Source organism: Cydia pomonella, chromosome 19 (assembly GCF_033807575.1).
Source record: "Cydia pomonella isolate Wapato2018A chromosome 19, ilCydPomo1, whole genome shotgun sequence".
Taxonomy (NCBI): domain Eukaryota; kingdom Metazoa; phylum Arthropoda; class Insecta; order Lepidoptera; family Tortricidae; genus Cydia; species Cydia pomonella.
In genome coordinates, this window is record NC_084721.1 from 4,997,818 (window position 1) to 5,023,078 (window position 25,261).

The 25,261-nt window shown below is 36.7% G+C and overlaps 1 protein-coding gene across 2 annotated transcripts in view; it reads right to left on the reverse strand.

The window, feature by feature from the left end:
* The window catches only part of LOC133528226 (hemicentin-1-like), a 189,280-nt gene that overhangs the window by 65,829 nt on the left and 98,190 nt on the right, over positions 1-25,261 (reverse strand). For both annotated transcript variants that reach the window (XM_061865505.1, XM_061865504.1), the window contains exons 6-7: positions 10,966-11,172; positions 2,642-2,787 (exon numbers count right to left, since the gene is read on the reverse strand). In XM_061865505.1, coding sequence (XP_061721489.1) covers positions 2,642-2,787; positions 10,966-11,172 — 353 coding nt within the window. The remainder of the gene's footprint in view (positions 1-2,641; positions 2,788-10,965; positions 11,173-25,261) is intronic.

A 25,261-nucleotide genomic window follows, 5' to 3' on the forward strand; every position in this document is an offset into this window, starting at 1 on the left:
TGACATTCGGCTACGTGAAATTAGGGTACGTGAATCCGTGTAAATCCGTGTAGGCGTGATCACGGCTTCACGTATCTTAAGAACACGCCGGTTCGGTCCGCCCGCGACGTTGAGTGAAGATACGATGCGGTCTCTAAGAGCTACGAATAAAAATGTATCGTGAGTTTTTTATTCAAAGCTCTAATTCCGTTTCATTACTTTTGAATTAAAATTTATTTCCATTAGTAAGGCCTTTTAAATATTAATGAGTAATAAATGAAAAGAACCAAACATTGATTACAATTAATAGCTACTTTAATAAACGGGTTGCTAAAATACGACAAATAATACGACAGGAAAACTCATTATTTGTGCGATCATTGCACAAGGTACATAAAGCTGTATCTCCGACTCTCGTGTAGGGTTGCCAGATGGTCGGGATTTGGCGGGATTCTCCCGATTTTTAGCATGTGTTCCCGATTCCCGACGAAGTGAAGACTGTCCCGAAAAACAGCTTCACGTTATAATAAAACAATAATTTCAAGTTCCGAACTGTCGCCGAGCGAACGAGCGAGCGACCCGCGTCAAGGGCGTCTGACTGCGCGCGCGCGGGGCGCGCGTGGCGAGCTGGCGTGAGATTGTGCGGTGAGGGGTGCGGTGCGGGGCGGGAGCGCGTTTGCCTTACCTCTACACAAAAGAAAGGAATAGAATGGGAATGGATCTAATTAAAGCCGAATTAATGATTCGACTCAACTTTGACGAAAACTGCATGACTTTCAAGTCTAGCTTAAATAGCGAAAAAGGCCAAGAAATGGTAAAATCGGTCAAAAGTAATATAAAATACATGTGGCAACCTAAGAAATAAATTATTTCCATAAATTTGGTTGATTATTGATACCTAATAAGTATAAGTATGATAGTATAGGTAGATAATGAGAAGACATTTTTTTTTATTTGTTCAAGATCTCAAAGAATTTATATTATTTTTATATAAAAACGTCTATGGGCAGAGCAGCTGACGTAGTGCCAATAATGTAAAATATCGTTGTTATTAATACAATTACTATAATTTGAACGTTTTTTTCCCGACTTCAGTCCCAAAATCCCGAAAAATTGATATCTTTTCCCGATAATAGCGCCTTTCGATCTGGCAACCCTACTCTGGTGGCATATCTCCACACCCAACTTCTCTTCATTGTTAATAGTTTAAACACACCATTAGAGTAACACTAATCATACACTAACAATAACAAAAAAAATAATTACGAAACAACAACAAAAATAACTTTAAAATCACGGCTAAATTAAAACTTGAAGACCAACTGTGATGTCAGGAGTAACTAATGACAATGAATGCGAGTTCACTCCAGATTAAATAAAAAATACCACGAATTTGTAAAACAAAACATCGCGGTCACTTCTTTCAACTTCACGAACAAAAGGTAAAGCCCACAGCTACTTATGTATATGGTTTGTTTCATTTTAATAAGTCGCTCGCAAATCTTATTATCTTTGTCTGCACGTGCAACTGCACTTATTATCTACAAAAAAAACCCGGTATGTTGGCTTAGCTTGTTAGTCATACAATAAAACACTCTTACAATAATATGTCATTATTACCTTCAATCTAGAAACAAAACAGTACTCTTTAATGTGCCGAAAGTCCGAAACTGATAAGTACTGCAGCTGCGTACTTTTTTTTCCGTGGCCCCGTACATGTGTTTTTGTTGAATTTGTTTACCTGTATTATCTTTATCATACCTACCAAAGATTTGCAGAAATTTACCCTTTTGTTTCTTTGGATTAGGATTGCCTTGTTTATATTTAGGCTACGTTATATTCTTTGACTTTGACAACCAGTAGCACAGCGTTGCTTAAGTTCATAATTTTATAATGATACTTACTAGGGAGTTTTACACCTTATATTTATATTAGTGCAATGCAACGAGCAGGTCACTAGTTTTGACTAAAATCAATAGCTGGTTATACAAAAAACAGAATAACCCCATAAATTATTTAGATATAACCATTATATTCAAATCGATGCAAAAATACAATTTAAGTTTAATTCACACGTAAATGTTTGTCCGATGTACGTCCCGTATTCGATATACTAAGTGGTAACTCAATTCAATAATACCTAGTCCTTATTTATTTTTCTCCCGGGCGTGTCGAACCTACGAGACGTGCGATAAGTGCCTATCCAACGGAACCGAGCCCGAAGCTCCGCGCACGAACGCAGGTACGGGCTACGTATCATGGCGTGTCACGGTCACGGCGTGTCACGTGAATCCGCACGCGAACGCAGGTACGAGGTACGTACCTTGCCGTGTTCGTGAAATTCGTGATCTTAGTACCGCCGGGCTTAAGAACCCGTAGCTACGGATCGGCGTGTATCACGGATATCAGGAGCCCTAATTTAAACTAGTGTTCCTTGTGGTCGCCGGCGACCAGCAGTCGCTTGTGTGAGTTGTGCATCGTCAGTACGGAGCAAGTCGCGAAGACGCCCGGGCGACCGGCGACTAAGTGTCTAAACGCCTACGTATATTTTTTTTAAACCACGTCGGTGGCATAACTTAAAAGTAAAAAAACTTAAATTATTAGCTTCTTCTCAGTTTGCAGAAAGACATATTTATAGGTGATAAATTTATGTAGACCTTACATTGCCTCTCGTAAACTTCCTATTGTCCTTAAACCAGGTGAGCTGCGCCGCGGGCCGGCTGCCTTCCGACACGCATTTCAGACTCACGTACCGCTCTGAAGACAGCGTGACCTGCTTGTTCTGTATCTCTACGCGGATGGGCTTTACTGTGAACAAAAGAAATAGTGAACTATTGTAGTCAATATTTAATAAAGTGAGGAAAGAATTTCGTAACTTGATCTGCCATATTCTATCTCTACCGCAGACCTATATTTATATTGCTTTCCTGTTCGCACAGTGGCATTGACCGGCGTATAATCGGCGGGACAGGAATATAATTACGCGTGCGATGGACATACGAAATGGCGGGTCAACGTACGAAACTCGTCATGCTTAGCGTCCTTACTTTATCGGCGATCGTATTCCGTATCAAAAATCTCTTAATTAGATTAATTGGATTACGTAATGTGTTCATCTTAACGTTTGATTGTTCCTGTGGTTACAACCTTCCAATTGTCAAGACAAATAAGTTGATACAAATTCAAGATTGAAAACCTTTTTAGCTCAAAAATATTAATCAGACCGTTTTAAACCAAGCTACAACTTTTAAGGAAAAAAATACAATGATCATGCCCTTATGCCCTTTAATTATAAATCTACACGCAAGCTCAGTGCGCTGGGCTAAGAGTTTCCTAGTTTTTATAAGTGATGTTTCCTCACGGCGTTTTTATTTTAATTGAATTTAAACAGTCATGAGTCATATGAACAATAAGCTAATTTTACGGTTTAACCCTAGTATTTTTAGTCACTCCCACGACATGTTTCAGAGCCTATTTTTTTCAAGACCTTAGCGAACTCGGCGCCGTCGACTGGATGGAAACGGTTTTGGACAGAGAAGCATGGCGGTCTTTGGTGTCGGAGGCCAAGATCCACTTCGGGTCGCTGCGCCACAGCAGTATGTAAGTTTTCAAGCACCAACAATGCATAAGAAGGGTCACGGTCAGCAATGCGGTAATGTGTAAAATTATTTTTAAGGCCCCTATTCAGTTCGTAGGGTAAGTAGTAATAAAATTAAACAATATAGTACCAAAGTCATGCTTTAAATGAGAAAGACAAAGTTTCGAAAACTGACATAGATATGCTTAACGGAAACGGATACAAGACTATAAATAAAATTGATGAACAATATTCAACTCGCGAAACAGCTACAACAATATCTTGGACCATATTATAACGAACGTGAAGGACAAGTTTATACAAAAAGCTTTAATTGACTCTTCTCTATCAGATCACAAGCAAATTATTCTAGGGATGAAGAACTGTGTAGTAAAGAAGCCAAAATCGCACAAAAAAGTACAGTATGAAGCAATTGACTTCAAAATACTTAATTAATTAGCAGAAGAAGAGCTTTTGAACCATACTGAAAATCAAAGCATTGAAGAGTTCCACAGTGCAATAAGGGACTTAGCTAAATGCAGCACTACCTTAAATGTATAAAAAAATAAACTGTTATACGACCAAAGAGTGACAAGCAAAATCCCGATTGAAGGTTTGAAAACGTTCATTTAAAAGTATAAAAAAGCTCCGGGCAAAGCATCACGATCGCTAGCAAGTCAATAAATGGAACTCGAGTTGAGAGCGCTCAGTCATCTGAATTGTCTATTTGTGCAACAGTTGCATATTGCAGTTTACTATATCAATGACTTTGAATAAAAACGGGCAAGTGTGAAACTTTTGCGCTGATTGTATTGTACATATAGCAGCGCTTTATATTTTTTTCAACACTGTTTTACACTGTAGCCGTTTAAAGTGAATCTAGTTATGTTCATGTTTTGTATTGCTTTTTATAATACAAATGTAATCAGCGGGCTGAGCACGGTCGCATTTTTATGCCCTGTTACCATGCGTGTCACGTTCAAAGTGTGGGCATAGTAACAACTTGAGAAGCGATAAAAATGCAACCATGCTGCCACCGCAGATGTTCACAAATGTTCAAAAATTATAGTATGTATGCATTGACATATATCTAAGGACGAGCCTTACGGGCACTAAGAATGGCGCTAGTTCAGTGGTGTCACTCTCGAATTAGAGCCAATTGTGCAGTCTAACGCAACTAGTTGCGACCAATCGCGTGCGTGGTGCAAACTCATCAACCAATCGCGTTGCGGCGTTAGACTGCATTGGCTCGAATTCGTGTGCGTGACACCACTGTACTGGCCCCATTATTATTGTCCGTATGGCCCGTCTTTAGATATATATGTCAATGTATGTATGTATGTTTATATAGACAACCCGAACCAAGCTGTTTATATAGACGACCGAAAGGCCGAAGCATTTATTTGCTAGAATACACATACAGTCAAGTGGATGTTGTCAAATACATTCCAAAGAACAGTGTATTCAGCCAGCTAATGGGCATGCAAATCTTATATTCATAAATAAAATAAATCTAATTTATACTACATTATACTAAATTTCATCAATATGCGGCGTATGGTCAAAAGGTATAGTAGTAAACAGGACTTAAACCCAAAAGTCAGGTCAGGTGGTCAGGTAGGAAGGACTAGTTAACTTAAAAAATATCTAAATAATCTCACAAATACTTACGTAGTTATAATACCAGACAGAAAGGAAAAACGAAACCCTTATGGGATAACTTTGTTGTCCGTCCGTCTGTCTGTGGAGAACCTTTTTCACAGCAATGCGTGAAGGTATCGAGTTGAAATTAAAACTATACACTCAAGTCTACAGTTTCTAAAAGCTATGAAAAAATCAAACTTCTAAGTTAACGTAAAAAAAAATACGGCCGTTTATGAAGCTTCTTGACTTCGAACCCCTGTAGGTAAGGGCATTTCCTGAGTCATGGGTGTTTTCTTTGAATTGAAGTATTTGTATATTATATATATAGTTACTTATACGCAAGTATGTCGTTGTCTGAGTATCCACAACACAAACTTTCTTGAGCCTACTGTAGGGCTTAGTCAATTTGTGTAAGAATGTCCAATACTTATTATTATTATATAGGTACTTATTTATGACGTTGTAGTCATAATTATGTTGTGTTGTTTGGTAATATTCGGTTCACCTTTTTTTTCTGCACCGCCTATTGCTCTGTTTTAATATGGTTGTCTCCGCTACCCAAACGTAATCTGGAAAATATCGCTCTTAAGCGATAAGGCTACCTGTCGTGTTCAAAAAAAAAAAAAAAAAATTCAAAATTGTTTATTTCTTTCAAAAACCATGACAAATGTTACAGTGGCTGGTGTCTCCTTGTAAGTTATTTACAAAATAACCTGTGCTAGGAGGCACCGCTCTTCCATAGCTAAGTACAGTCAGTATTATACAATTCTATTCTTAAAGCTATGTTCCTTAATTATTATATGAGTATGTGTGTGTGTGTGTGTGTGTGCGCGTGTGTGTGTGTGTGTGTGTGTGTGTGTGTGTGTGTGTGTGTGTGTGCCCATGTGTGTATGTATGTTTGTGTGATCTGGCTAGGCTACATATCCTAATAATTCTTCCACCTGATCGTAATTTTTATCTTCCAACCACTTTGTTATTTTATTTTTTACATCATATTGCAGCATTGGATATATATCTAGTGCTTTGTTTAAGGTATTATATAAGTGAGATGAACGTTTGTTATACTGTCTACTAGCAAAAGTTGTGTACGTTTTAGGTAGGTGCATAGCAATATCTTTCCTCCGTCTTGTCAGAATGTTGCGGTCATAAGTTGTGGTTTTATGCTTTCTTAGGACAGCGGTTAATATATACAATTTTCTGACAGTAAGCAACTTACACATTTGATATAGCTTGTCAGTTGAGAACCACATCTTCTTAAAATACATAATTTTGAGAAGACTACGCTGAGCTCTCTCAACGTCAATAAAGCGAGTCTTAGCAGCGCCACCCCAAACAGGCAAACAATAGGTTAACACGGATTGAACTAATGATGTGTAGATCTCTTTTAAAAGATCTCTACCGTGACCAAGGGCACCCGGAACGACCCTTGGCACCACATGTCTTAAATTTTTAAAAATCCAATTAAGCTTTCGTAGACGTAATATAACATATTCGAGATGTTGGTACCAAGAGAGCCCCCGATCCACAAAGACTCCCAGATATTTTGTGCTATCAACTTTAAGTATAGCGGGACAGGTTTGCTGGGAACAGTTCAGTAGATTGTTACAACAGCTATGTATTTTAATGTCGAAACTATTCACAGGTTGTGTATTACTGTATATACTGTGACATATATAATTTGTTTTAGCGGTATTTAACGTAAGAATATTGTTCTTAAGCCATACATTAATAATTTCAAGTCCATTTTCCGCGAATTTCTGTACATCTTCCCATGAAGTACCAGTGAAGACGATGGCAGTGTCGTCAGCATACGAGAATATATCTGCATGTGGGATCTTTAAGTCGCACAAGTCATTAATATAAATTAGAAATAGCGTTGGTCCAAGCACAGAGCCTTGAGGTACTCCGTACGTCACGTCTTCATCTTCACTTGTACAGCTGCAGTCTCCCAGTTTCACCCTCTGTTTCCTGTTTGTTAAATAGTCCTGGAGAAGACGAAGCGGAATATCTCTTATCCCCATCCTTTCCAACTTGTGTAACAGTATAGGGACAGAGACGGTGTCAAAGGCCTTTTTGATATCTAAATACACAGACATACATTTAGATCCATTGTCAAGATGGTCAACTATTAGTGAAGTTAGAGCAGATACAGCATCTTCGGTAGATTTACCAGGTCTGAAGCCGTATTGAGACGGGGATAATAGGTTGAATTTATTTAAGTACTTAAATAATCTGGTATTCAATAACTTCTCCAGTATTTTGGAAATTGCTGGTAGAACAGATATAGGTCTATAATTATTTACATCGTCTCTGTCTCCACTTTTAAAAACTGGTGTAATGATTGATTGTTTAAGTGGATCTGGAAAAATTCCCTTATCAAAACAAATATTTACTAAATGCGTAATTATTGGAATCAGTACTGGCTTTGCAAGTTTAAGAAATTTATTGGAGATATTATCCCAGCCTGGTGCACTATTATTCTTAAGGCTTGATATTATGGATTGAACTTCATCATGGTCAGTATGGGACAGTATAAAGGAGTTTGGCTGAGACCGAAGGTTTAGAAGGTATGTTTGTTGTACGTTTTTATCCGGTTTAATATTTGTCGCAAGTTGCTTTCCTATATTGGAGAAGTAGCGATTGATGTAGTTTGCAGAAGCAACAGGTGTTGATTTGAGATGAAGGAGCTCAGAATTAGTCCTATTATTTTTATTAGTGTATGTAATATTTTTTATATTTTTCCACAGAAGTTTATTATTTTTAGAAGATTTACTCAATAGCTCTCTCTCATAATTACGTTTTAGTTTTTTTATTAATTTATTGCAATTATTTCTATATCTTTTATATGTTATTTTTAGTATTTCGTTGAAAGGATCACTTTTTAAGTTCTTTTGCATAATATCTCTATTACGTATACAACGTAAAATTCCTGGTGTAATCCAGGGTTTTAAATTTCTGTATTGTTTAGGTATCGTTTTGATTGTAGTATGTTTATTTAGCACCGCTGTTATCTCAAAGATTAGACTATCTATAACTATATTTGGATCGCTGTAGTACAGGAGATTATTAAGATTTTTATTTTTTAATTCCTCAAGAGCTGCATTAAAATCTACTACAGTTTTAGTCTTATTTAAAACGACATTATTTTTCATTTTAGAAATACATAACAACACAGTAAAATGGTCGGTAGAAGTAGTTTGCAATACACATACCGAGGCTTGGAATTTGCATCTATTTATCTTTAGCATTACGTGATCGAGGCAGTTTTCTTCCCTAGTGGGCAAGGTATGTGCAGCTAAAATTCCATGTAAAGAAAGCATATCTAAATACTGAAGTCTATTGTTACGCTCTTGTGGGCGTTCATCAGTCTTAAGTTTTATGTTTATATTAATATCCCCAGTGATTATGATGCTTTTGCTAGTGGATTTGATAGAATTTAAATGATTATTTAATGAAAGTATAAAGGGGTCAGCATTCGTGTTAGACGGGGATCTGTATATACATAGGATTGAATTATTCATAACCTCTATCTGCAAACAAGATGCATGTAATAATTTTACCTCTTTTACTTTGTGCCGAAGAACATTTTTTACATATATAACCACCCCATCATTCTGATTAAGTTGATGTGTGGAAGAGTACATGTTGTAGTTTGGCAATTGGGGGACGAGCTTATTCGAGTCAAGCCTACATTCCGTTAAAACGATTACATCTGTTTCAAACTTAAGACATGCCAATGATAATAGAAAGCTATCAAAGTTACAATATATACTCCTTATGTTTTGAGTAATTAACGTAAAATCGTTACTTTTAACATTTAAATAGTTAGTTAGGTTCAAAGTATCACATTCAAAAGATTGGGCTATCTCTAGTCTATCAATTTCATTAATTGTTTGTAATGTATCAGCCATAGTGGGAGTAGGTGGTATGGCAAAAGCACTTCATTATTAGTTCCGTATTATGTACGTTTTTTATGCATAATGTGTAATAAAAAATGAGATGAGATATAAACCCAAAACAATGCTTAACAATAATTATATTTTTTCTATATGTAAATTGGTGATGTGAAATATGTATATATGCAATTTTATTTTGTTTCGTAGATGATGGTAATGAAATAGCGCCAGAATCATATTGTGTATAATTAAATGTAGAAGTGTGTGTTGTTTGTGTGTGCTGTGTTAACAATATGTGAAAGTTCAATACTAGAATTAAGAGTAATAGCTTTAGATACATGCTGCTATTTAAGTAAACAAAAAATGAATGAATTATTATGTACACTAATTGTCAATCTCCTTGTAGTAAGTGATGTACTTGATCCTCATGTTTTATCAGGATGATTGGCGATTGATCACTTTTCCGGACATATACTTTACCGTACGATGTCCAGCAATATTTATAGTTCTTTGACCTGGACAAGTCACGAGCCAAGAAATGTAGGCGAGCTGCCTTCGAGGTAAGGTTTTCAGAGAGAAATATAGGAGTGTCTTCCTGAGTTTTAAGTCCTAGATGCTTAGCACAGAGTTTGGATTTATTCCTTACATTATATGACTTTGCCATTTTAAGGAAATCGTTTTTCAAGAAGGTGGAGTTGGTCTCAACTACAATAGGTGCATTTTTGTGAGCGGAGTTTTTATAACGAACTCTGTAAATATCGCTAATATCACTTTTGTTGATCTTGCAATCAATGGTTTCAGACAAGGTAGTGACCATTTCAACTAAGTCTTGCTTGCTCTCATTTTCCTTCCTAGGGACATTTTTTATTTCAAAGTTACTTTTCCGGCTCATACATTGCATTTCGTCCAATTTATCTTCCAAAAATGCTATGTGCTCTCTGTCTTCCTTTATATGGTTTTCAAGTTCAGTAATTTGTTTTTTCAGCTCTTGATTTTCCAGGTGTAAGTCATCCAGAGAAGCTTCTATATTGTTGGTTGAATGTCTTATGTCTTTGACAGTGTCTTTCAAGTCGGAGATATCTTTGTGCTGACAGCCCGTGTAGTATCTAATTAAACTTCTCATCTCCTCCTTAAACTCATTAAAGTCTGTAATAGTAATGTAATCTGTCTGTCTTTCCTGTTTTTGTTGCCGTAGAGTTACATAGTCTGTGGAGAATTTGTCATCTATCTCAATCGACATGTTGTCCATAGACACATTCTCATCATTTTTACCGGCCATATTGTACCAGGGTAGCAGTAGTTGCGAAGAGATAAAACAGTAAGTAACAAAACGGGTCACGCGTAGCTGATGACGTACTCACAAAATGTACCAGCGCAGTACCAGGAGCGCATAAGTGCACAGCAGGAGGTCACAGAACCGGGCGCGGCGTAGCAAATGATGCGTAGCGTAGTAGGTGCGTCGGGGGACGGCGTAGCAGCGTAGCACTCACCCGGTCTGCAGCATAGCGTAGGCGTGACGTACTACAGCGGTACGGCAACTGGTCTTTCAAGCTTATGCACTCCTAATATTTCACTTGAATTAAATTAAGTAAATTGTTTATTTATTTTTTTATAAATAAAGTCGCGCGTAATTATGACACGTCTAACCCTTGCGGGGGTCCGAGGGGAAGAGATTTGTGTTTATGTTTCTGCACATGTATTGTAAACTGTGTGACGAGTGAAATAACTGATTGACTATTGAAACTAGCAAGGTTAGTGTTTGATGCTTGGCATTTAAACTCCGCGTGATATGTGGCAGTGGCAGCTCCAGTAGGACTCCCCTAATACTAACTTATCCAAATGCATAAAAAAATATTAACAAAAACTTACGGTTCATCTCAAGCCTAACAGTCCTTTCCTTCGGACTGACTAGGTTAGTGTTCGACGCTCGACACTTGAACGTCGTATTGAGGTGACTGCGTTTAATATGTGGTAGTTCCAGTCGATTGACCACGACGTGTGTGTCGGTCTTCTCGCCGATGTATTGAGGCGCTGGCGCCCCATCAATGAGCCAGAGGACTGTTGGAGCTGGACGGCCTGGGGACAAAACAAGTAAGATCAATTATTATTCATTATTGCGCACGGTAACTCTGTGGGCATTTTCGGACTCCGTTCATTTCGGGTCACCGTGCTGTGAATACGACTAATGTGGAGATGAGTTATATGAGTTTTGATGTCCGCAAAAGGTCTCTCTCTCTCACCACACACACACTCTTCTTCTTCCTCCTGCCCTTATCCCACGTTATGTGGGGTCGGCACAACATGTTCTTCTCTTCCATTCTCCTCTATCTTTCGTCACCTCAGCACTCACTCCTTTCTTTCTCATATCCTCTTTCACACAATCCATCCATCGTTTTTTGGGTCTACCATCCGCTCTTCGTCCATCAACATTCATTCCTAACATTCTTTTTCCTATATGGCATTCATCCCTCCTCATTAAATGCCCATACCACGCTAACCTACCACTCCTTATCTTCTCCGCTACCGGTGCTACTTTCAAACTTCCCCTTATATACTCATTCTTAATTCGATCCTTTCTCGTCACTCCACACATCCATCTCAACATTCTCATTTCCGCTGCGTGCACTCTTCTTTCATCCGTCACTTTCGTCGCCCAGCATTCTGATCCATACATTACAACAGGTCTCACGATCGTCCTGTAGATTTTCCCCTTAAGTTTAAGGGGCATTCGTGGATCGCAAGTTGTTCCAGAGACCTGTCGCCATTTCATCCATCCCGCATTTATTCTATTTTTCACGTCACGGTCAATGTTGCCGTCACTTTGGATCAATGACCCAAGGTACCGGAAATCGGAGCAGACTGGTAGGGATACACCGTCTAAGGCAATATGGGAAAAACTGGATAGACCACCGAAATCGCAGAACATATGCTCCGTTTTGGTTCTGCTTATTTTCAGTCCCACACTTTCCAGCTTTTCTTGCCATTTTCCCAGTCTGCTCTGGACCTCAAGTGCATTTTCTCCGACAAGAACAATGTCGTCAGCAAACAGCATACACCAGGGTGCTTCCTCCTGTATGTTCGATGTCAGAGCATCCATAACCAGGAGGAACACACACACACACACACAATACATCCCAATACATATAATCAATATATAAATTAAGTCACATAAGCAGAACAATGCCCTCAAATGCCGCGCATCAGGTGCACACAGTCTCACCACCTCACACACAATACACCCTGTTATGAATTACGCCTAGAGCCAGCTTCGCTACTACTAGGTGTTGTCTGATATGTAGCGATTTGTATCGTAGCATTCCTAGTGGAAAACGCGTTGGGTGGGTACCTACATTTAAAGATAGTAAGTATTCAATTGTTTTTTATTTATTTTATAAGTGACGTTAGTACTTTTTCTGAACAAATAAACAAAAAACTATCCAAAAACTGTTACTCTTTATTTATACTAGGAGAGAATTGCTCTGAAAATATAGTTATTGGTGCCTACTATAGTAACGTGTATCCTCTATTAACCTACGGAGTTATTTTCTGGGGTAATTCTGTGGACGTGAATAAAACATTCATACTCCAAAAATATGCCTAAAAATATTTTTTTAATGAATTTTAGAGACTCACTTCGAGACGTTTTCCGAGAGAAACGCTTTCTTACACTGACCGGAATCTATATTCTAGAAGTTTATTTGTAAAAAAACAGCCTAATTATTTTACAGCTCTCTCTTCAACTAAGTGCAACGCTAGAACGCAATATATGAGTAGATACAATATTATGCTAACAAAAATAAACACATCCATATTCAAAAATAGCACTTTTGTAACAGCTATTCAGGTATTTAATAACCTTCCAGCTGATATAAAGGCACGCAAGGTAACCGATTCCGGGTAAGATTGAAAAACTGGTTACTTGATAAGTCATTTTATAGTCTAAAAGAATATTTTGAACATTAATTGGTATGTAATTAATTATCTTTGCATGTTATTTAAGTTTAGTTCATAAGTTATGTAAGTATTGCATACCCGAAATGGGTAACTGTTGGAACTAATAAATTGTATCAGGATTACCATCTACAAATGTACACAGTACTGCAAATCATTCTTATTCTTATATAGGAATTTTCGTGGTGTGTCCAAAACTCTAAACTATTTAAATCATTTCTAATACGCTCCAAGCAAGAATCGAGTATAGAGTGCGCAAAGCCATGGGCAAAAACGGCAATGGCAAACCAGATTTAAATTTACAGTCAGTGTGCTTATCCAAAATCATACAATTCATATAACTAATGTTCATAGTTTGCTGTTGCGACAGGATGTTTCAGACAATAAAACATGAAATGCTCTTATCGACCCACTGAATCGCAACAATGTAAGTTAAAAGGGCACTATTACTCGCCTATTCAAATTTAAAGGTTGGTCAGCATTGAAATTTTGCTACCTAGAAATTTAATGCAAGGATAGAACCACTACCACAGATTAAATAGTATTTTGCAGATATGATTATATATTTAAGGAATTTATGGAGTTCACTTTTGCTTAAAATTAATTGTATTGCCTTTTTACAACGGACATAATATTGTTGGCAATTTTTTTAAAGAAAAAAATACTAAATTATAAATTCATATTTATATTTAATGTTAAATGTACCCTGACGGTTCTTTTCAGGAGATAAAATATTATATTATTTTATATTTTTTATGGAATTCTTGCATGTTAGTTTCTAGTTTTTTGACGATCGTGATGTGAATTCTTATAAATTTGCTTAGGCATATAACAATTTTACATATCTTAACATGAGAGAAGAAATGATTTTTGTGCATAACGCAATTAACGCTCATAAATATCATTCGCATATGTTAATTTTTATTCGTAGTGAGACCAACATTTTCGTAGCACTACGCTCGTCGCCGATCCCAGCGTTTTTCCGCTTTGTAGAGGAAAGCGACTACGAACAGAGAATCCGCCGGGCGGATTCCCGGTACTCAATGTGTTAAGTTTAAAACTTCGGTCGATAATATTTCAAAAACCAGCATTAAAGCATTACTGCAGCAGAAATTGACTGAACATAGAGAGACATATAGACATATGGTCGCCAACCTCCTGGACGGAGATGGCACGTGAAGAAGAAGAAGAAGCAGAAATGTGGCGCGACATCACTACCGACTGCATAGCGGCCGAGAATATCGAAATCGATGACACTGCCTGGATTTTTGACATTTCTGGCAGCAATGTCGCGCCTTCCTGCAGCAGTAATGCTGGTGTAGTCTGAATTCGAACGGTTTAGAGAACGGCATATCTCTTAAATAATATAATCTATGCAACATCATACAGTATTAAACGATTTTGCAGAGAATTATGGAGTGTGGTGCACTCTCCGGAATAGCAAAACGCTATAAAAGCCCGGGGCACATCAATCACTTTTATAGCAGGAGGGCATTGATGGACGGGCGTTCGGTAATTTACTAAGGATATTATTATGTTTATCGCCTTTGGCTTATATGAATACATTCTAATTCGCCAATTTCTTTTGTACTTTGCGATATATTTTGGCAGTTCCTGAATTAGCCATAATTTCTTAAAAGTGGCTATCATAAAGATTTCCCGTTGACCTAATATTTGCTAATCATTTGGGTCTAAGACATGTTTGTAAACAGGTATATTATATTATGGACTTCACTTTCGATTGCCATGTGAAGGAAAGAAAAGCAACAGTACGAGTAGCTAATGTTTAAGCAAATATGTGAAACAAATAAAAATATTGATCTCTACGACCATAATAAGACAAGCTGTCTTTTATTATTTAACCTTAATGAGACTTAATCGTCTTCTCGGCAAACACGAGCGCAATAACGAGCTTGAAACGTCGGCGGTAATTAAAATTTGATAAAGATCGGTCCTTTCGTTTTAGTTAAATGATGTGTGAGAGAAAATCGAGAAAGTTTTCGTAATGTCATGCTTAACGATAGGTTGCCGCGTTTATTGTATGATTATACGATCGTCAATCAATTAAAGAAAACGCAACTGGTACGCCGGTGGGTATTAGGTACATAGACGACGACAAAATAAAATGTCGAGGCCGGATCTTAGAATTTATCATTTCATGATGTGGCAATCATTTCATGAAATGATCGGTTGGCCACTTCGTAAAATGATCAAAATGTATGATCTGGCTACGACATATACATATAAATACTCAAATCTTACATAGTTCAGTAATAGTAGACGTGCTCATCATACAAAATAAATGTTCTTAGTGGAATTGGAAGGACCACCAACTACGTAGGCATAGTTACTACCGACTAAACCACAAAGGCCGTTATTATATTTCCAGTCTAACTGCATATCCAGGCAAATTATTCATTTCAATTCATCATTAAAATTAAAACTTAAATCTTAACATATTAGACATACAGAGACAGTGCTTATAATTAATTTTAATCCACAGTAGTATAAAAGCAATTGGATATTGAGCAGATCTGCTTGGAGCTTCGGCGAGATGCATTGCGGCTTTCCTTTATGCAGCTGAAACCTAATTGAGAGCAAACTCAAGTCCGAATAGTAGATTTAGAATCCATAATGGGTCTTAGTGGTCATACACATCCGTTACCCGGTTAGAGAGCTAAATCCTGCATGAATTTCAGATTTGGTGGTGATTATTTAGGTACAAATTGGTAAGTGCAGTTTGCGCTATCTCACAACGAAACCTGTAAGCAATAGAAGGTAAATTCATATTTACATCTTGACATCAAATTGTTGTTATTTTGTTATCATTTGATCGTGCGTCTCGCTCGCGTTGACACATGTAGATACCTATGTATAAGTATGAGCGAAATGCGCGCGTGAGTGATAATTTAGATATCAATATGTACGTTTTATTTGGTCTCCTATTTTAATTCTGTTATTTAAATAGATTTGTAGTTTTTTTAAATAGCCTATCTTGTGTCCCACTGCTGGGCAAAGGCCTCATTAGTAGATTAATCTGACTAAATACATAGATTCAAAGGTCGCGTAACAAATTTTGTTTTCTACCTTTAAAGGACGTTAAATAAACTCGAGTTGTACTTTATTTTAAGTATAGGTTAACTGGAAGAGATCCCTCTTAGGGCCTTTGTACTGCACAATTATATTCTATATGATGTAATCAATATTTCTTTTTTCTCGTACAATATAGTGTTTATTTATTTATTTATTTATTTATTTTATTTTATAAATCATAACAAAAACATGATGTGCACCATTTGATATGAACTTTTAGGATTTATAAACCCTTTTACTAAATTAAAGGCACATAAAAAACCAGTAGCAATTAAAATCACTGTATTATGTGTACAGTTATGGGTGACACAGCTCAGGTAAAGAAAGCACATCAAATATTTTATGTAGGTATTTTATAGTAGCACTCAGTCAGATTTATATAATGTATATTCTCATTTCTTTATTAATTTTAATTTCTTATCTTTTAGTAAGGATTCGATATGTTTTTTGAATTTTTGCCAAATCGCAATTCAATCGGTCCAGTTAGTTTCGGAGTAAATCGATTATAACGGATTGGCAGACAGCCACACGTGATCCTATAAGGGTTCTTTTTTAGCTTTTGAGGTATGGAATGAGACCCGCGTTATCCTAATAGATACTATGACAGGACTGTTTCTCCCATGGTCAGTACTATGTGGCGTGCTCCCGTATAAGTTCACCTCAAAGTTTGGTTCTATTGCTACCACTTTCAAACATGGCTAAAATGTTGTTCATAAGGAAGTACTTTAACAGGTATAAAGTTGTGGAATACTTCATGCATTTTTCAGAACAATATTCTAAATCTAATAATCGCGGACAAACATACGGGGAACTTTTTTTTGCTTTATGTTACGGACACCCAGCGACGATTTCCTAATCTAGTATTATGTATAATTTTATTATATAAAATCATGTTTAGGTAGATTTGTTAAAATATTATGATTGAGCTACGTGTTTGTTTGATTTGATGTACGTATTTATTTTTTAATCAAATTTCTATAAAGGAAAGTAGCTGCTGTATGTAATGTAATTGCATTATTTCTATATTATTAAAGTAACTTTTTCTTATTTAATGCATGTTAATTATAAGATGTAATGTTTTGAAAAGCTGTGTCCCGCCGAGTTTCTTGCCGGTCCATATTGGGATACCCTCCTCCATTTGAGGGGGGATTAAAATCTTCTCGGGTGAGAGGTGTAGGGTTAGAGCCGGTGTAGCTTTATTTGACGTTCATTAGCGCATTGTAATATGCCTACTTGAATAATAAACTATCTTTATCTTTATCACGCGCAAACGTTATAGCTTATGATATTATGTTACCCCATGTTGCATAATAATATTGCTACTGAGGAAAAACATTGCAGTATTAAAACATGTCGCTCTTACATACCAGTAAAATAAGGTATTGCTTAAACACTTATTTAGCCTAACCATTAGTCTATCAAGTGTTTAGCATAGCATTAAACCCAGCTGAATTTGCGTAATAGCTAGGTAATATCAGAGCCAAGCTGAATCGTGTAAACATAGCACGAACAAGTTCGGTTGCCCGTGTCCAAGGGACATTCCAATAGCTAATATAGCACACATTAGTCGAACGCTCAGAAAAGGCATTTAAATAATAGAAAACGTCATTTTATGTACTTCAGTACCCCTAGTGTAAATATTATCGACATCATAACGTGACGAACGCGTTTGCGTTAAGTTTCATTTTGTATAGGATTTTGAGGTTCCAAAACGTCCCGCTTGGCGCGCTCTTTCTAAATCCAATACAAAATGAGACTAAACGCAAACGCGTACGTCACGTTTCAAAATCGAATTTATTTACACTAGGGGTACTGATAATACAAAATAAACCTACCTATTTTGTTTTATCTGAAGTATTTATAGTTTTCTGGCCCAACCAGGATCCCACATTCTTAGTGAATGTTCACCAATTTAAGAAAATTAATTCGCAACTGCGGCATAAAACTTCTTGTGGACAAAACCTTGTTAAGGCTGACAATGAATGAAAAAAACATGAGAATTCCTTGTGAGTATTTAAGCGTAAATTTTCGTAACTGTGCTGTGATGGAAGATGAGAGATCGCGAACGCTTTATAACCATACAACCTTCACGTCATTAAGACCATAAAGATCCTGCGATGGTGAGGGCACCTGTTCCAAATGAACGAGGCCAGAGTACCGTTTGGATACTTCTTGAAGGTAGAGCAGAGAGCCAGAGAGGTAAAGGAAGGCCCAAGCTGAGATGGTTGGACGGCGTATCAGGATACCAGGACCTTAGGTGTGACAATTTGGAGAAGGACAGCCACGATTAGATGGGACTGGAGAGATTTGCTTGACCAGGCTGAGGTCCACCCGCGGCTGTAAAGCCTCAGATGATGATGAATGATAACTAAAAATGGATGGCGACATACATAACGTAATAGTTTCCCAAAAAATACATATGGTGTTCACGAACGTCTGTCTAAAAGGCAGTTGATAATTGTTTATCATTATTTGTCATAGTGACATTTGTATTTGTTAGAAAGGGATACAATTTAACAAAGTTGTGCTAATTTAATGTATAAGGAGGTCACCATAGACAGAGTAACGTCTATGCGCTAGAGAATATCGTACTTTATATTGATCGTGCGACTTACTTGCGTTTTGGAATCGATCGGAATAACACCTTAGGGCGCGGCTGTGCCATAATTACGTTATCGTGGTCGTGGCACCGCAAAATGTACGTACAGAAGGTCTATCACGATTTTCAATCTTGAAAGTTCTTGTTCTTAAACTTGTTCATAAAAAGTATCCAGAAGGCTTCCGAAATATTATAAAGAAAAGCGAAAATAATATTTTATAAACATAAATAAATTATCATTTAGTAGCCTATAATTCCATCATAAACCTATTAAATTAAAACACTTCATGTTTATGTAATTCTTTAAAAAATGCCACGTTTCATTTTTTTTTGTTGTAATTGTGTTTTGTGGTAAGTATGTAATTCCTACTCAGACTACCAAAGTTTTTTTTCTTATATTGTTTGGTGTTCTATTTCATTTACTTTGTATGCCGGTAACATAGAAATATAGAAAAATGTATTGGGACTTTTATTGTCTATTGGGATGGAAAGAGCTCGGGATTTTGAGTAGTACATTAAGTAGGTATCCAAAAAAAAATCTAACATGTATATGGCATTTTCTAAATGGTTCGTTCACTTGTTTTAAAATAGGCAAACCAATTTATTTTTATTATAAGATAAAGAGAGACTGTATTGCGTAAATAGCTTTAAAAATTACCTATCTAAAATATTTTATCAGCTAAATTGCCTCGTGGAGAGACTAGCTGAACTTGATATAAACATCTAGCCTCGCGAGTTTTGAAACTACCCGCACTTGGTCTTTTTATTGTTCCATATGCGAAGGGTACAATGGGAGCCCTAATACCAAAAAGAATTTGAAATAGTGGTGGATTGTCAAGGAAAACTTTGTAGCCATAAATACAACTTTTAGAACGCCATTTGACTTTGATCTATATTCTTTCACTGATAGATAGATAGAATACTCTTTATTGTCACACCTCAGTAAAAAGATACAAGAAAAATAAACAATATATACTGATATGTGTTTAATTTTTTAAATATCTTAAAGTGGCGCCATCTAATAGATCAAAGGCCAAAGGTATGGCGGCATCGTTTCGAGCGATGGCACCACAGCCTTTGGGTTATGCCCGGTAAGATGGCGCCACTTTTTAATATTTAACACATTTTACACATCTCAGTGAAAGAATAAGGATCAAAGTTAAATGGCGTTCTAAAAGTTTTAATCATGTTTCGAAAGATGGCAGTAAATTTACTGTGGCTACAAAGTTGTCTTTGACAATTCACCTCTATTTAAAATTATCTTTGGTGTGACTCTGAACCTGTAGCACACTTATATCCACTAATTTGTAACACACCTTTGTATTCTACTTTGTAGACGACGACACGACACTTCATGCTAAGGAGTGACTAATTACAATTCACGAGAACTTTATTAGAAAGCAGCACAGGCGTAAATTGATTGATCGAACTGCCTAACGTGTCGCACGTTATACTTAACTCGCAACCGACTTTGCCTCCAACCATATTGATCATTCGACGTCAGTTATTATAACTTAGTTTCTCGTTCTTCGGTAACTTTTGTGTACCATTTCTGCCCGCCACTTAAGGCGTAGTCTACACGATAATTTTAGCTTGTGTTTGTTGACGTTAATTAAGAAATTTTGCGCTTTTTCAGGAGCGGAAAGTTTCAAGTGTTCTTTGCTAAAGTTGAGCGCAATGAGTTGTTTAACTGTGTCACCTTTGTGTACCGTGGCGAGGTGTGAAAGTTGAGCGTAATACACGAACACACGTGCCAATACACGAATACACGTATATATTTATGAATTGTAATTACTCTGCCAAGCGAATTCTTGCAAGGCTAGTACTATGAAAGCAATTTTGATCTGGATATGTCAGTTCAGTATTTTTAAATTAACCACTCACATAATAATAATAATAATATTAATAATGGTCGTGCCACGCTCTATTGGGATCGATCTATTATCACTGACAGGACTATTGTAGCCAATAAGCCTGACATCGTGATAATAGATCGATCGCAACGCCGGGCCGTGCTCGTCGACATCACCATCCCCCATGACGAGAATCTCGTGAAAGCCGAGAAGGACAAATCCAGTAAGTACCTAGACTTGGCTCACGAGATAACCGCCATGTGGGATGTTGATTCGACGATCATTGTCCCGATAGTCGTTTCAGCGAACGGTCTCATAGCGAAGAGTCTCGAACAACACCTTGAGAGACTCTCGCTAGGTGGTTGGATCAAGGGTCAGATGCAGAAGGCGGTGATCTTGAGCACGGCGCGGATAGTGCGGCGGTTCCTCTCTCTGCGGCCCTGACCACCGGCAGCTTGGGCCTTGCCCCGCTGCTGGCGGCACCCTAGGTTAGGTTTTTTTATAATGTGTTTATATTTTTTGTATTGTTTTGTAAGTGTTTTTATATTTTACTTTTATATCCATATTATAAAAAATCCTAATCTAAGACATTAAATGAATAAAGAGAATAATAATAAAATTCTTTATTGTGCACTACTAAAGAAAAACAAAATTAATGAGCAGAAACAAAGAATTTAATCACCATACAACGTTATCGCGGGAGCAACAACGATTTGACAGTAATCAAAGATTATGACCAACAAAAACAATAACAGAAGCGAAACTCATATCGAGAAACGTTTAAATGTACCTATAAGTTCAAATTTAGTAGTATTTCATTGTTCGTATTTATTAAAATGTCTAGAAATTAACTAAAACCGGCAGTTTGAAAAATGCAACAAAATGGAAAAACATTGACTGGCGCCAAATCGATATTCAGCGGCGGTATCATGGTTCCATTTTTATCACTTGTCACTATGCCCGTCACTTTCGCTCTTACATACTTGTTAGAACGTGACAGGTATGGTGACAAATGATAAAAAGCCGACCATCTTAGACCCACAGTGCATTGAAACTATCTAAATGTATTTGTGTTCAGGGTCAGCAGGCGTATTATGGATGGCTTTTTTCATGACGTGATAAAATAACCGTCACTTTTTAATACCGCAGGATTGAAAGTGACGGACACCGTTTTATCACGCTGTCACATAGACAAGAGCAACCATCATATTGATTTATTTATTAACCCCCTTATTCGTAAACGTGTACTAAAGTTACGATGCCGCTAATAATCGTTTGTCCCTTTCCGACGTATAGATATGATGGAAAGGGTCAAATGATTATTAGCGGCATCGTAACTTTAGTACACGTTTATGAATAAGGGGTTAAACTTTATTGCGCTAAATATAATATATACAACAATATACAATACAACAATGTACAAATGGCATTCTCTAACAGTCAACCATAGGGCCAAACAGTACCATATCTGTAATGTTTATTGGAAGCAGATACGCAAAGCTATATTACAAGGAATGGAAAAAATCGCACATTTCTAGTAAACTTTAGTAGCTCAGTTGGATAGGAGCAATTGAACCGATGTTCCAAAAGGTCGCAATTTCGAGTCTTGTTCGAAGCGGCGAATATTTTTTACTTACTTTAAAAATATGCCTCTTAGAATATCCCTCCAGATAAACTTCTTCTTTATCGTCTCCATCCCATGTTCGTCTTTTGCTTGCGTTTGTGACACACGGTTATAATTCTCGTATTATAAACGACCTCTAAACTGAGCTCGACGCTTATCGCCAGACACCAAGCATCGTATGTAAATAAAATAGCACTTGAATAATAATGCCATTTTTATGACCGGTTGCTTTAAACCAGGGAGTAGGTATCTATATAGATACCAGCCATATGTTGCTTATTTTTAAAAATAACTTTTTGAAATCTTATTCTTTCCGTATTATTTTAAAGATGACTTTCTGTGTCGATACTTCCCTTCATTTAAAGTGTATTCAACAATCGATTCTAATCTAAGATTCGAGCAACACCGGGACGGGAGTCTGCATTCGCACTATTCCCCCTCTGCCGAAGCACAGGCCCAACTGGGCATAGCGCGGTGCGTGTTGTGACTCGTCCATACGCAAAAACAGATGAAGGTGTGCAAAATTTGTCTTTGACGTATGCCATTTTCTATGTATTTGTATCGTCATTACAGATTGGAATGTGTATGTAACTATGTAGTGAGTGTGAACTGCGTAGTATGATTTGTACGGTAAGATATCGCTTGAGACACGTTGGAAGCCGGTGTTGCTCGAAGAATCTAAGATATCAGTTATTAAATCGGATCCATTCGTTTGACATTGACATAATTAATGAATGTAATGATTAGTCAAAATTCTGAAACCGTTAACTTATCAGGATTTTCGTAAGGTTATCCTATACATATGTTAGGTTAGGTTTGTTTTATGTAGCCATCGTCCTGAAAAACGCGTTTCTGAGAAAAACCAAATTATGACTAACAAAAATGCGGAAAAACAATACATTATTATTTAAACCTTTATGGGAAACAATAGAGATTAAATATATGCTTCAATTAATAAAGATACTCATTTCCTCGAGAGGGTTTGAAAGTTGGTATGGGCAACCTATTTTGTAAAAAGTCACAGACCGATTCGAACGTAGATTGACATCGAAATGGTATCTGAATGATGAGATTTAGTTATCGTGCGTCTCGCTCGTGCCAATTTATGTACGGACAAGTGGACAACCTTATGACATCATTTGGATGTCAGTATACGTTCGAATACGCCTGTAAAGTGACATAAAAGTTGATGTTAACTCTTCAAATGTAAGAAACGTAAACTTATATGAAACATACCTACATCAAATTATAAATAAAATAATTATAATTAAACTGATGGATAACAGGCCAGACATCGTGAACTTCATATCAAGTTAGATTGTTACCGTCTAGTAACTAACCAATTGAATTGAGTTGATCCCTTTCCGAGGCTGATGAATTCAATATTGGCATAATCGAGGAATTTAATAATCTTGCAAACTGCTTGATATCGTGTCAATAAAATTTGTAGCAATTTATCTTAAAGAATTCCGCCAACGTTGGGCTATATAATTTTATGGACCGTTTAAAAGAGCGAAGCGGTCTAAATTTTGTAACCATTAAATACATTCCAGACACGGGCGTTAAACTGTATGGGGCAGACATCTCAGTTCTCGATATTGCCCTATTATTTTTAGTAAGGATATTATGTGGGATCAATTGTATTTACATATAAAAAAAGAAAAATGTGTAAGTCTAGTTTTTCTTTATTACGTCCAGAAAACGCTTTTTAATTATACTGAAAAGTAACATTAACAATACGAATTTACGGAAGAACGAGTAAAGTAAGTTACGTTGAGGAGTTTTTATTACTAGGATAATATATATAATTTTTTTTGGTTAATCGTTAATAACATGTTAATCAAATAATCATGTTATGCTTTTTTTTGCGATTAGGCGTCTATCCTAGAATATCACCAAAGTTTACGTAATTTTTATGTATACAAAATCCCTTAATAGGAAATTGACGAACAAAAAACTCCAGCAAAATCATTCGGAAGACGCTCGACTTTGAAACTAGAACATTGTATGTAAACAGAACCTTAGTTCTTTTATTAACTTTCCTAATAAGTTCGGAACAGTTCTGGGCTGGGCCCGAGCAAGTTTCAACTCCAACTTTTGCCTTCTGCTTACACGGCCTATAATAATGGAGAAAATTGCTAGTCCGTGAGGGACGCAGATCACTTAGTTACTAGAATCTAGATGGACGCGTTCATGTTTGGATTAGATCTGTAAATATATCCTACTATGTAACTACGTATTATAAATAGGCTTTGTTTTAATTTTTATTGTAATTTTAAGTCCGTTTTAACTTTAATTTAGTAGTAATTTTATTTTGACATGTAAATTGACTTTATGAATAAATGAGTATGAGTATGTTTAGATTTATTTATTTTTGCTGATAAAATGATACTTTTGAACTGTTTTAGACTTATTTTTGTTTATCTTAATCTTTACTTCCATCTAGTATGGTTTTAATAACAAAACTTCCACGCGACACAGACATATTAAATATGTTAAAACTGGAGGGAACTACGCGGAGGGCTGCGGCCCGCAGTCTACGCTGATCCGTCAACGCAAGCTCCTGACGACACTCCTTGGTACTGAGTGAAACATGTCGAGCGTTTTCGACTTAAAATACGTGACTTAATAAATTTAATAAAATTATGAATGAAAATCGTGTTGGTTTTAATCAATATATATACTTAATACACCTAGTACGGTATTTAATGCTTTTATTGGCTTTATGCATTTTACCTTTAAGCTTAACATATTTTTCCTGTTTTCATTTATGTTGATGCCCCAAATAAAAGAAAAAAAACAAATGTTCGGGTTCGTGAAAATTCTTCGACGCCCAGTCTGTGGACTGTCTATAGGAAGATAGTCTATGACCTAAGGTGTAACTTGTTGTTTTTATCTAGCCCAGGTCAATACGTAAAGCGTACATGCCAGACTGTGGGCTTACTTGACAAAGTAACATGTTTGAAGAAGGCTGGTAAATCTACACGGTTGTTGTTGAACGAAGGAGTAAATTAAAAATTCGAAAAAAAAACGTTGCTGAATTTG